This window comes from Xenopus tropicalis, chromosome 3 (assembly GCF_000004195.4).
Source record: "Xenopus tropicalis strain Nigerian chromosome 3, UCB_Xtro_10.0, whole genome shotgun sequence".
Lineage (NCBI taxonomy): Eukaryota > Metazoa > Chordata > Amphibia > Anura > Pipidae > Xenopus > Xenopus tropicalis.
In genome coordinates, this window is record NC_030679.2 from 40,095,332 (window position 1) to 40,110,232 (window position 14,901).

A 14,901-nucleotide genomic window follows, 5' to 3' on the forward strand; every position below is an offset into this window, starting at 1 on the left:
CAGAACTCCAGAGGTCAAATGGAATGGCACTGGCACTAGCCTGAGAGAGAAGTGTCTTTGTAGCAAAGAAACAAGGCTCCCTACTGGACAAGAAAAAGGGACATTCCCTGCACACTTGCCTTGGCAATCATTATGTTCCTCATCCTGGGATTACAGAGAACTGCCATCACTATTCAGAACTGCCATCACTAAGGTTGAACCAAACTGAGCATTCATTTTAGGATAGGATAAGCTAATTTCTAGCACTTTTTGCACAAACGTCTACCCTTATTGCTCAGTGGAGCCAAATCTAAACCCTAGCAGTCATGTGAAAGCGCTAAAGTGTAGGGCTTTAATTTAGAAAGGGATCTGATGAATCTTGTGCGACGTATTCAGTGTTCACTCAAATTATGGTCTGGGTGTATCCCAAACTATAATATTAGTTGTAGTAGTATACAATCAACAGGAAGACTCAGAAATTTGGTGGAAATCAAAGATTATGGCCCTAAAAATTATAAGAGTTTTATAGTTTTTGGATTCATGTAATAAAGTGATTGGCACGTCCTACCTTATTTACCCAGAGATGTCTTTTACATTTTAAATGTGCTTCTTACCAAACCCTGATATATTTGGCTAAACCATTATACATGCTGTGTTGTTCTAATACTGCCATATCTGTCAGTCACACTAGACTGGTGGCATCCTCAATTTGGCAGAGATATTGTTTGTATTTGTTACTCAGCCTACAGGAGGATAGCACTGCCCCCATCCCAGTGTGATGATCAGATCCAGCATTCCTCCTAAGGAAGCATAATCAGGGACTGATTAGTAATGTTGGGCTTGGAAGGGAGGATGAGGAGGGCTTTAAAGAAACAGCACTGCAATTGCTTGTATTTATTTTTGATACTAAGAAAATGTCTTATTAGAAATCTGTTAGTATTTAAAATTATGCACTAATGGGATATCCAGATATCATTAACTATTATTTTCTCTAAATTGTTTGTGGTCTGGATTCCTTTTCAGCTATTCCCCTACATTAACATAAACAGAGTAATGTGATTGAAAGGGACTAAACTGTCCAACCATCCATTGCTGTGAAGATCCCTTAAATAGCAGGTTCAACAAACCAAGCAGATTAATGTAATTTATTTATGTGTATAAACGTGCCAGTGTTTAGCCATTGGTCCTGAGGTTGATGTCATGATGTTTTTGGCACATTGTGCTCTGGATACACACAGTAAGCCTTATAAATACCACAAATGGGTCACAAATGGGGACCCTTAAAGTGGCAATGCTTAAAAACCCTAGGAAATTGCATAATAGCATTAGGCTTTTAAGCTTAGATACACGTATCATATTTTATATTTACACATTTTCTTGAGCTCTGATATTAAGTTTCTTTTCAGCACCTTTGCTACAGCTACCTGAGCATTTTGGGCGTTGCAGTCTATGACAGCTAAAGCTTAAACTGTCCCTGGCAAGGCCCGAGCTGCCATTTGATTCTGCAAATTGCATTTCTCTATTCATTCTGCAGGAAACAGCTCTTTGCAGAGTATTACCTATACTTTAAAGCACTGCCTGAGGTAGCTTAGATTACTAATAAATAGTTCATGTAGAAAAATTCCTCTTTTGATATACTAACCTATCATTTGGCTGTTCTTGAACAGTCTGCAGTGCTGACTAAAGGAGTGCTTTATAATCACACTACTGCCGTTTCTGCTCCTTTGCCCTGTCTATGTATATGTATCTGCGGCTTAGCAAGAGCTCTTTGCAAGCTGTCACCCAGGGGAAAAAGAGGCAGGACAGCCGAGATGAGCTTCATCACACTTGGCTTTACCCAGCAGCTCAGGCTCAGCAGTCACATCTGTTATGTGGAACAGCTCCAAGATGATATCTGTCCCTTCAGTGCATATGAATGACGGCACGGCAGTTTGCTGCTTCCATACTGTGACCTCCCTCCAGCCTGCTTGTACTCCAGGAAGCTCATACAGGTCCTGTAACACTCTGAAACTCTTTGCAGTGTTTGACAAGGGCCAAGAACAACGTTGCTTAGCTGTCAGGATTTCAAGTCTGATTTGAAACCTTTGTGCCTGAGGGAATTCTGAAGTTTCTTCTTTCTTATGCTTCATATTTATACACTTGAACAAAAAAATATTACTTGACAAAATGTGGACCCATTACGACTCTGTGTCGAATTGTACTGGATCCTTGCAGCCTATATAAACCAAACCCTGTATTCCACAAACTAATACGGGTATGAGAGCCATTTTCAGGAAACCCATAATCCAAGAAGCTGCAAATTACAGGAAGGTCATCTCCTATAGACTCCATTTTATTCAAATAATTACATTTTTTTAAAAATGATTTCCATTTCCTCTGTAATATTAAAAAAAGCACCTTGTACTAGATCCCAGCTAATATATAATTAATTGTTATTGGTGGGAAAACAATACTATGGGATTTAATTCATGTTTAAATTATTTTTTTTAGCAGACTTAAGCTATGATCCAAATTACAAAAAGACCTCTTAACTAGAAAATCCAAGGTCCTGTGGAAAAAAACTGAATAACAGATCCCATACGGCTCACTGTCTTGCTTTATACATGTTTTTTGCAAGCACCCGGGGCAGTTGATTATTATTAGGGTGTGCTCTGTCTTTTTCTGTGCTCTTCTTCAGGGTCAAACCAAAAGACCATGGTTATGGTTACAGTCACTGGTTTTTGGCATCCTTTTTTTGTTGAGGGGTATATATAGGGGGGTAGGTTTGTTTGGTCTTTTGGTTTGTCCCTGAAGAAGAGCACAGTTGGTGCTCGAAACGTTGGATTTTTTTCATTAAAACTTTTGTCATTAATTATTAAGTCCTTGTGTGTGCGGCTCTCTGTCCTTATATTCCCCATTTTTGCCAGCACCCAAGGCATTTGAGCCCTAATAGGGTGTGCTCCACTCTTCCTTATTATATATATATATATATATATATATATATATATATATATATGTATATTTGTGGATATCGGCAAGAATCTGTTAATATTATAATACACGTATGTTAACAAATCTGCTCTCTCAGGCAGTTTGGAGGGCAATATAAAGCCACTCTAAAGCCACCTGTGCCTTTTTGCCCAACAGTTGGTCTTCCCAGTATGAACAGACTGACTGCCATCTAGAAGCCAAAAATGTACTGTTAGTTTGCAATTCAAAATGCTCATGAGAGCAAGCACTTCTCTGTACATGACCTTCCAGCTATTCAGAATTAGACATCAGATATCCGAGGCCTTAAAGCTTTGTGTTATCATGCAAATAAGGGATTTCTAGCAAGGAAACTTCCAGCAAAGGGACTATAAATCAATAGTTCTGAATGAACATCAAGCAAGCTGGCTGTTCCAACTGGGTATTACAGTAGCTTTTGTAGAGAATCATACCCCATGGCTTTTGCCTCAACTGTTCTTTAAAGCAAGAGATATAAAAACGTAACAAAATGCAATATGTTAACATGATATTATAAGTTGAACTGTTCTTACTCTGAGTGAAGTAATTGTGCATGGGTCACGTATCCTTCCATCTTCATCTTTTAGGTTATAGCCCTCCGGTCGCTTGTCTCTCTCACTAACTTTCCATAGTTTCACCGTTTTATCTATACATGAAAGGCAGAATGTGTTACAGCATGGGCCTGTAGGGAATGCTTAGACAAAATACCTTTTTTTGCAAAAGAGTAATAGAAACATTATTCAACCTGTCAAATTGTTTAACTAAAATCAGCATGTATAACGTTCTGTACATTGTATAGGATTTCAGCTCTCAGGCACTCTCTCCGAACAGGTAAAACAACACTCATAATCCAAGTAGAGCTTTTTTTAACCTGAAAGCATAAATCTCAATGCCTGTAGCACAAAACCATGTTGTTGTTTTTTTTACCATATATTTCTCTTGCAGTGTTTCCATCAAAATTAAATATTTGTGATTAAGGGGACTAGGCTGTTAAAGAACATAGCAAGCAAGCAAAAAAATAGAGCATGCTGAAAATAAACTATAAGTCAACATTCTTCACTTATATAAGAAGTACTTGTGAAGGCACAGATAAGTGTCTTTGTAGAGAAAATGCTCTCCCTACATATTTCCATTGATGCAGATGCCATATAGACTTAAAGATTGCCTGTTGTTCCCCCCCCAATCTCTGCAGATGTTTCTTTGGTGTCCTTTCAAATTTTAACTAACCAAAGTTTAACTAACCTCTGGTGTGTGTCATCATTGGTAACAATAATTGCATGTTCCTCAGGAATAATGAACAGTTTCTCAACAGATTGAGGCAGCTTTGACCCGGACAGCCCTTCCAAAAACCAGGCTGTGCGGTTCAAATCCAGACAGGTGGCAACCCTAAGGATAAATAAATCCAAGACAGTCCCTAAAGAGTATTCTGGGCAGCCTGAAGCTGTGTTAAACTCCCACTAAACACATCATAATGATGCTTGCCTGATGAAGCTAAGCTAGTTCAATGCATAGCACAATCATCTTGGTTCTGAATATATATGTAATTAACAGTGGCCTGCGAATCAGAGGAAAAGCATCAAGAGTGTGAATCAGAGCAGAGGGGACCAATAGCAGAAGCTGTGGCAAGTTGTTGGTGTGGAGAGTAGGAGTGGACCTAAACAGGTTAGATTTATTTTGGAAAGAGGTACAGTATGGTAGAGGGGGATACTCCAAGGAGATTAGCAGTTATCCACTAATATTAAGAAGTCTGCAATTATTATCTATTGTCTATAATATTGCACTGCCTTGTTCTAATCTTTCCCTCCAAACTATTTTAATGAACTGGCTCCCCGTGATCTGATATAAGTACCAAGGACTCCACACCTTTTTTTCTAAGCCAAAATGGGGCTGATTTACTCACATAAATATATGGAGATGTATTAAAACTGAAGTAAATAACAAGGCCAATAAGATAGACTAAGATATTGTACATTTTGGCTTTGTTCCACAAAGCCAATTATCCAAGGCATGAAAATAATTAGGAAAAAGATAAGGTGACCCTGGTGCCGGTCATCAAATTTTATGCATGTACATTAATAGGGATACTATAAAAAATACAATTTGTGCATGAACGATGGGAGGGAAGGGGGGATGGCACTGAACCAAGCTGTTCAATGTTGCCCTGCTCAGTGCTAAAACAGCAGTTTAAATAGCTTCATAGGATGTGCCCCCAACAGCCAAGGATAAATTGTAAAGAAAAAATAGTCTTAACAGGTAATGAAGGGAAGAGGTATATAGGGCCCAGTCAGGGTATATCCTAACAAATGTCTATCTTTTTGGCACATTAATATATTAAGTTAATCTGTCCAGTAGTTTAATATACAAGTGTTTTCTATTGTTGAGGTGTTTCCACAGAAAAGTACAAGAGCAAATTGTTCAAGTGGCGAATAAGCGGTAAGTGGACAGGAGCATATATTTCCATAATAAGAACACTGATAATTCCTTATTTTATATTGGGAACCTTGTACCTTCCGCATTTGATAGATCTCTTACCTAAATGAAAAACTGCCCCAGGAGTTATACATACCATAGGTATATAGTTTTCCCAGGGGTAGGGAGACAGCAGCCCCCTGAAATGTGTATTAGAATAGGTATACTATTGGATACTGGTGTGCTTGCCTCTACTCTATGGAACATACCATTGGTAGACAGCAGGAAGTAAGCAGCATTCTGCTGAGGAAGCCATCTAATCTTGTTTATCTTTTCTTCTATTTCTAAGCTTTTCAGGTAATCGAACTCCGGCTCGTGGCTCTGGAAAGTGCTGTAAACATTGTACTCTCCCCTCCGATGAGGCTGATTCTTGTTCTGACAAAAGGAGAGAACGGTTTTTGATAGTTAGTTTGGTTAGTAGAGATGAATGTGTTAATTATTAATGTGACAAGCCTCTTTCTTTTTGCCTATAACGCAATGCATCATTTTTAATACACAACATACAGTAAAGAGCCATTAATTAAAGCACTCTGAATCTAAAATGGAAGTGCTGAGTGCAATCCAGAGGATATATATTTAGAACAGAACACATTAACAATTGTGCATTGTATTGCAGATATGGGATCCGTTATCCGAATTACGGGAAGGCCATTTCCGAAATTTAAATGAAATAATTCAAAACAATTTAAAATGGTTTCCTTTTTCCCATTAATAATAATAATAATAATAATAATAATTATAATAATAGTAATAATACTACTTGATCCCAACAAAGATATAATTAATCCTTATTGGAGGCAAAACAATCCTATTGGGTTTATTTAACATTTAAATACATTTTTAGCAGACTTAAGATGGCCATACACGTGGCGATCTGGCGATGTTTCGTACGACCATCGGTCGCACGAAACATCGTCAGATCCGCCACACACAGGTAAGGAGGTAGAAACAATAGGATTTCTACCTCCTTCTGCCGATTCAGATCTGAAGGGAGAATTTTGGTCAGGCGCCTTCTATGGCGCCCGATCAAAATTTTCAAACTGGTCCGATCGGCGAGTCGGGCGATATCAGCAGCTTCCTGCGATATCGGTCGACTCGCCGATATACCATACACGCACCGATTATCGTACGAAACGAGGTTTCGTACGATAATATCGGTGCGTGTATGGCCACCTTTAAGGTATCGCAATCCAAGCTGGGGAAAGATCCCTTATCTGGAAAACCCCTTGACTGAACACTCACAATGTCACACTATGAGCCAGTGGCCCAGCTCAGTGCAAGAACCTCCAGCATGGGTGAAATATGTAGATACTAAAGGTACATATTTAACAATTACTGTTACTATAAATTATATGAAAGTTGTACTTTTACCAAGAATTAAATCTGTCCAAGGTGCCAGTTTTTTCTCTCCCTAAAACCAGCACAGGGCACAAACTAATGTTCCCATATGCTTGTCTACATCCAGTGTTACCTGCACTGTGTACATTGTCAGTAAGCGCTAAGTCATAGGAGATGAAGGCACAGAGCAAACACCCCTCTGTTAATTAAGGCAACAAGAGTTCTTTTATATGTCAGTTCCACTTCTACTTAATTTGAGGCAAGTGACCTACTTCTTAAGTTTAGGTTTCCAGGAGACACTAGCAATCTGCTGTCCATGAAAGCCACTGTATAGAATGAATATTAAGCACTCATATACTGTATAAAGTATCCCAGCAAGCCTTAATAGGTCGCTTTCCATTTCAGTCCAGTATATTTTTACTTACTGTTGTGTCTTAGCGCTAAGTTTTGCTCAAAGAAAATTGTCATTAAGGAGTTAGATTGAGGAGCTGACATTTATCGGTTTTCTTTTTTTATTAAAACTTCCTGAGGATGAAACAAGCCAGAGCTATTTGAATTGGAAGGTGAACGGTAAGATTAGATACGCCAAGAGGTTCTTATCTATGATCAAATTCTCTGCTTCTCTGTAGCTATCTCTCATTTAATGACATTCTGCTGCCAAGAGTGGCTAAGCAGGCCGAGCTCTGTTTATTTGTTCAGCAAGGAATGGTTTACCCTTGTGTCTATGTCGAAATGTAATAAATGTTTTTACCAATTTAATGCCTATAAAATCACAGACATTGTGATAGCTATGTAGGAAATACATACATGTATGAGACCTGTCATTCACAATGCTTGGGACCTGGGGTTTTCTGGATAAGTGGTATTTCCATAATTTGGAAATCCATTTTGGATCTTTTAGTCTACTAAAAAACATTTAAACATTAAATAAACATAATACAATTGCTTTGCCTCCAAAAAAGTTTAATAATATTGTAGTTGGGATCAAGTACAAGTTATTGTTTTATTATTACACGGAAAAGGAAGTCATTTTTAAGCATATGAACTACTTAATTAAAATGGAGTCTAAGGGAGATGGGCCTTCCTGTTATTTTGGATAATGGGTTTCTGGATGATGGATCCCATACATGTATTCAGGTATAGTTTTCCTGAATAAAGGAAATGTGTACATTATTATGACTGGGCCTAAGTGTGCTGCAGAATGTCCTACAAACATACGGATGAGTATTGCAGACCCAACATTTGGTCATAGCCAACATTACATTACATTACTAAAATTAGAATGTGAGAGAAAATGTGCCCGTTAATCACACAGAGACTGCTCAGGCATTAATGGTGCTGCATGGTTTTACATGGTGGTGGAACATCATGTAGTCCAGTGATCCCTAACCAGTGGCTCGTGAGGAACATGTTGCTCCCCAACCCCTTGGATGTTGTTCCCAGTAAAGCTTAAAGCGGGTGCTTATTTTTGAATTCCTGGCTTGGAGGCAAATATTGGTTGCATAAAAACCAGATATACTGCCAAACAGAGCCTCCTGTGAGCATTCAGTAAATACAGGGGCTACCAAATAGCCAGTAACAGTCCTTATTTGGTACCCCCAGGAACATGTTTATGCTTCTGTTGCTCACTAAGTCTTTTTACATTTGAATGTGGCTCACAGGTAAAAAAGGCTGGGGATCCGTAATATAGTCCCACCGAAAACCAATCAGCAGGTAACATTTACTGGACCCCTGATGGGTTGCTATGGGTTACTGCTCCCAGGCAAACTTAGTGCCTTTTATTACATATGGAGGTTAGTACTTTATGCATAAAAGAAATTAATTAAACCTGTCTATCTTTGGAACTGCCTTGTGTCCAACATACACCAGCCAAACCAGGAAATATGTTGCTCCCTATTTGGGTTATTATTAGCCAAGCAACTCTGTTCAGAAATAAACCCTTCCTGATTTGTCGTTTATGAACACCAAAAAAATTATTTCAGATAATATAAAATGCAGGGTTTGTAATTAAAATCTGATTTTATAAATCATGTTTTGGAACACAGTATGTGTAAATCAAACTACTGAATACATTCATCAGCTTATGCAATATCCTTTTGTGTGTATATTAGAATTCTATATATATACATACATACATACACACACATACGCACAAACCCCTACATGCATAATATGAGATGATCTTTTTTTAGTTACTAGGCTACTATGTGTTCCCATATGCCCCTCTCAGCTGTGTTGCGCATCCCTGGAGAGGATGTTCAAACCAATCATTTGCCTGAACTTGACATGCCAGTGTCTCCTGTCAGCCCAAGGTGCTTGGTGCTAAGTCACTGCAGCTGCAATACAGAAGAACTAATGGGCTTGCCTTGTCATCTATTACTAAGCCCCCCTTCGTGATGTTGGCCTGAATGTTCTGTAAAAATCCTACAACATGGTGATCTACTTAATGTTACAAAGTGGATTTGGAAAGCAATTATGTGGATTAAAGTATGGAAGAAATGTAATTTCTTCAAAGTTAATTATTGCAAAAAGGGTCTGGTAAGCAAAGTTCTGCCATCCAAACAGGTTGAATTTATCACATTGTCATAATTTATACATTCAAGCCATTTAATTACATCGGGGTTAATTATGACAAACCAAGAAATATGCATTCTGGCCTGTGTATGGCTCCAGAGGGCTGTACTTGACTCTCCCTGATTTAAGCACATTCACATTTTAATATTGAAAAGCCCAGGTTTGTACAATCTGCCATGTGCTGTGTGTTTATTGATAACCAGGGCAATGTGTGAGACTGAGAAATTAGAAAGCAGCATGAAGCCTGTAATAAGAGGATAAAATACAATTAGATTTGTGGTAGGAAGCCCCTTACCTCCTGCTCGCGCTGAAATATTACAACACGCCCCCCCTTGTCCCCAGTCGCCAGCAATTCTCCGGTGCTGTTGAACTCTACTGTCGAGATAATGTCAGCTATGGAAAGGGGAGAGAAGACAAAGGAACATGTTAGACAGTTTAATTCTTACACTTTTCAAGATGTCTCTCTCTATGAAGGAATGTCTCTGTCAAAGGAAAAACTAAATTTCATGCCAGATGTTCTTCAATTTACATCAGGCTGTGCAATTAGAAAACACTGTCTCTGACAATTTGTTGCATTTTTCTCATTAAGGCTAGAGCTGACATCACAGATTTTAACTGGGAACAAAAGATTAAAACCTAATTTTTTGCTAGTATGCAATTGTGACAATCTCATTATACAGTTTATACACAGATGTATTCTTTCGCCTATAACAAACTATGATGTTTAGTGTTTCTCAGACTGAACGCGCCTTTATTATATTTAAATCTGCTTTGATGGCATTTTGACTACACTGAACATACATAAAAATGAAAATGATCACACTGTGCCTCAATGCACATTGCTCATTTAATATTATACAGTTTACACCTCCATTTTTAAAGAGTTTAAATCGATATATAGTGCAATGGCAACATTCTCTCCACTTCAGATTGCACAGAAACCAATCATCATGTATCAGTTGTTTAGTATGGACATTGTAATAAAAAAAAAAAATCTTGTTGGTTGCTACAGGTTACTGAACCTGAACAAATTTTGTTCAGATTTTTGTTCAGAACAAATTGTGTTTTTTGTAGGTTTTTTGCGCCACTGATCCAGGTACCAACCATAGTATACAGTTATGGTTACGTGGCAAAAATAAAAGGCTTCCTACAGTACAGTAACTTTCTTTCCTTTCTTTCAATTAATATTACTATCAAGTACAGGTATGGAACCCATTATCCAGAATGCTTGGGGACCTGGGGTCTACTAAAAGATTATTTAAACATTAAATAAACCCAATAGGCTTGTTTTGCTTCCAATAAGGATCAATTATCTCTTAGTTGGAATCAAGTACAAGTAACTTTTATTATTACAGAGAAAAAGGAAATCATTTTTAAAAATTAGAATTATTTGCTTATAACGGAGTCAATGGGAGATGACCTTCCCGTAATTCTGATAATGGGTTTCCGGATAACGGATCCCATACCCGTACTTTTTATTGTCTGCCCTGGCACAATACTGCCCAGGTGGCAACACTATACACAGGCAAATAAACTAATATCATGTTAGTTGGTAAAACTTGTTGAGCATACAGATGACTAAATGGAACTAGGCTAAGTATGCGACTAAGTACTTTGGAGAATACAACCTATGGATCCAAGATTTGTTGCTCATTGTCAGATAATGATGGCATGTATATGTCTAATGGAGCTGGTGTGTGTAACAGTGGGCTGTAGTGCAAATATAACATGCTAGTTCACATAAATTACATAAACACTAAGGGGTCCATTTACAAACACTCTGATTTTTTCTAATTCGGATTTCTTAGCGCTAAAATTTGCAGAAAAATAAATATCGACTTTTTTGAGATTTATTATGGGACAAAATGGCTAAAATCCAAATCCAACAAATCATCATCTAAAACTTGTCAAGAATTCAATGTCAGATGTCTCTTCCCTTCCCTGGAGGATCCTTCCTTGCTTTGAAACTTTTCTTTATTGCGACAATTCAAAAAAGTAGGAGGTTTCAGTGTGGCAATTCGAAAAAGGCGCAGTTTTGTTACTTCAACTTTTGTTCCACGTGTACTTTTTCACTTTTTCGTAAATTTCAGACATTCATGGAAATGAGTTTATTTGAATTTGTAAAAAGAAATAAAATGAGAAAAGCTAGAATTTTAGTAAATCTGCTTCTATGGAAAACTACACTAATTGCAAACATAACTCAAAATCACCCCCTTACATTTCCAGACCTAGGTCACAGGGCCATACCCAAAGTTATCTATATAAAGTATGACCTGAATAGCTAGCCTACCCATCTCGGCACAATTACATGCCCTCAGAATGTAGAAAGTATAACAGCAGTAACTATAATACAATCTGGGCCCTGTGGTTCATACAGTACCCTTGCTTACATACCAACATTATGTCCATTCCCTATCCCTAAACAAACCTATCTCCATGATTCTCTTTTCATGCCAAGAGACACACAAGTGTACTGTACTGAGCACAAAAGTCAATAAGAAATAAACAAAAAAACAAGAAGCAACACAAAACAAATCATAGTAAAAACCTCCTACAAACGGCAACGTGAGAAGGGAGTGGAACAAAAGCTTGTTGCAAGTCATAATGCGACATACAGGGATGATACGGATATGTTACCTGCGAGACTGACAGCACAAAGGCTAAATAAAATGTTTCCATTAGCCAGGGGAATTCGATTTTCTGTCTAATACAGTGTTACTGTAGGCCACTAAAGCCACAGCTGCCAATTTATGGATTTTATTACGTTGAAGGGATTTTTCACCCTCAAAAAAGAATCAGGCTTAAGCCATTCAGTCTATAGATTTTTAAACCCAAACCAATTCCAGTGTTTGTCATATTTACGGTCTGAACTAGACGCCACGAGCTTGCATGCAATCCTCTCAGGCTCTATTTTTAATGCATATCTGAACAGGCAGTGTAATATAAAGTAAACTCCATTGCAACTGAAATAAGTTAGGAACTGATTTCCTGATGTTAGAAGTCATGATCCATGGTATGTTCAAGTAATCTGTACAGGTATGAGATATATGGAAACCCATTATTCAAAAAGACTCCATTTTAATCAAATAATTCACATTTTTTAAAAAGTATTTCCTTTTTCTCTGTAATAATAACACCTGTACTTGATCCTAACTAAGATATAATTAATCCTTACTGGAGGCAAATCATATTGGGTTAAATTACCGTTTAAATAATTTTTTAGTAGACTTAAGGTATGGAGATCAGAATTATGGAAAGACCCCTTATCTAGAAAACTCAAGGTCCCAAATATTCTGGACATCAGGTCCCATACTTGTATTTGGAGGAATCAGGATTCCTAATGCATTGGTATTGCACAAGTGGTTTGTATATATACATACATTTAATTGCAAAGCATCCTCTCTTGTTTTGGTTACTTAACATTCCATATTTTTTCACTTTCTTTGTAGTATGAATAGCTTTACCCAACTAAATCAAATTTTTCCAAGCACTCACTGTAAGCCACTTACTAGAGCTGGAGGAGTTAGGGGTATTTCAAGTCTGTGTTTATTTAGAGTTACAACTTTCATTCTTAACGCTAAACACGACAGCCAAAAGGGTAGGTAAATCATTTCTGATTAGCTTTATTGAGGCTATTTCTCCACATTCGTCAGAGGTTAATTCCTGCACAATCAGGCGCTTGATAAGTGTCACCAGTTGCAAACCGCCTTTGCCAGCCAGGCAGGGAAGACAAATGAAGCTGCCAATCCTTTACAAAAATTGAGAATGGACAATAAAGAGAGCGATTAATTAGCACTTCCCTTGCTTCATTGCTACAAAACTCATCTTCACTGTGTAAATGAAGTGAAATAAAAAAATATGGATGGAATAGAGAGGTGGCTCACCTTCTGGCAATCTAAAGGTGCCTATGTAGAACAACAGTAGAGTTAGTCAAGGGAATGAGGGGCACCTTGTAAAATGGAGATATGCAGTTATTATGAGCTGCTAACATGATGGAATGGATAGAACTCAAGTAGATTGTAAGCTCTTTTGGGCAGGGCCCTCTTCACCTCTTGTATCGGTTACTGATTGCTTTATATGTTACTCTGTATGTCCAATGTATGTAACCCACTTATTGTACAGCGATGCGGAATATGTTGGCGCTTTATAAATAAATGTTAATGTAATGTAATATATAGATATATCCAGCATCCTGTTAACTTATCATTTGCCTTAGGATAACTAATTATTGGTACAGGTATGGGACCTTTTATCCAGAATGCTCAGGACCTGGAGTTTTCCCGATAAGGGATCTTTCCATAATGTGGATCTCCATAACTTATGCTAAAAAAAATCATTTAAATATTGAATAAACCCAATAGGATTGTTTTGCCTCCAATAAGGATTAATTATATCTTAGTTGGGATCAATTACAAGGTACTGTTCTATTATTATAGGGAATAAGGAAACCATTTTTAAAAATGAGAATTATTTACTTAAAATGGAGACAATAGGAGATGGCCTTCCCGTTACTCAGAATTTTCTGGATAATAGGTATCCGGATAATACATGCCATACCTGTATATTCAATGGGTTTCTCTCATTAATGTGGAATAATAAAACACACAAGAATATTACACTGGTTCTGGCTTCTTCCAAGGTAACAAGTAAAAAACATATATAACAATAACTTCCATTTGATCGGCAATGTTATAAATCAGTTAGACCAGGCTGTTGACTATGATATGATAACCACGTGACCCAGAAATGATGTAAGAACGTGAATGCACAGAATGTGGCCTTAAAAATGTAAGAGGCAAAATCTGTTATATTGTGATTTTCCAGTTCCAAAATATTATCTTGAAAAAAACAAGATGTCAACTTTCAGCTGTTGTGAACTGCATCTTTGAGCATCCTCAGCTAGCCAACACTGCAGTTCACATCCAAGCATTAGACAGGTAGTACTGATAATCCTGATATATGAAATGCTTGCGAACGATACAATAATATCAACAAGAGCTTTTCTTCCATAGTCCTGCCTCCCCCACCTCACCATCTGTAAGATGCCTATGCACCGTGGCACCCAGTTGCAAGGATCAATGAACAGGGCAGAGGCCAAGGTGGGTGAAATCCCCATGGCCTCCATCAGTACTGAAAGCTTTCAGTGAATGAGTGAATGAATTGTCATATAAATTCCTCAGGGATTGGCCATGGGACTACAGTGGAGTGTGGTTTTCATTGGAATCGTGTGATAACAGCATTTTAGTTTGCCCCAGATTGCTGAAAAGCAGCAGCTGCTCCATTACACATCCAAGATATGGAAGCCACATATCTGTAAATCAGGGCTAGGGTCCCAAGTAGATAAAGGAATGCTGGGGTCTGATGACCAAAAGGCTTCAGCTATATCCTTGCAAAGAACTGGCCTTTTAAAATGCATCAACATAAAAATATTCAGGCAAAAAAGTGTTGAGACCACCATTATGTCAAGGGTTAAAGACCTTGGGATGCATTTGCTGAACTAGCTAGTGTAATCCAAAGGAGCGGCTGTGCTGATAACAGCATGGGATGTGATACACG

The 14,901-nt window shown here is 37.9% G+C and overlaps 1 protein-coding gene across 3 annotated transcripts in view; it reads right to left on the bottom strand.

The window, feature by feature from the left end:
- The window catches only part of ppp2r2b (protein phosphatase 2 regulatory subunit B, beta), a 181,195-nt gene that overhangs the window by 29,836 nt on the left and 136,458 nt on the right, over positions 1–14,901 (bottom strand). For all 3 annotated transcript variants that reach the window (XM_012959021.3, XM_012959022.3, NM_001016458.2), the window contains 3 exon segments: positions 9,641–9,738; positions 5,643–5,808; positions 3,498–3,610 (listed from right to left, as the gene is read on the bottom strand). In XM_012959021.3, the coding sequence (XP_012814475.1) occupies positions 3,498–3,610; positions 5,643–5,808; positions 9,641–9,738 (377 nt within the window).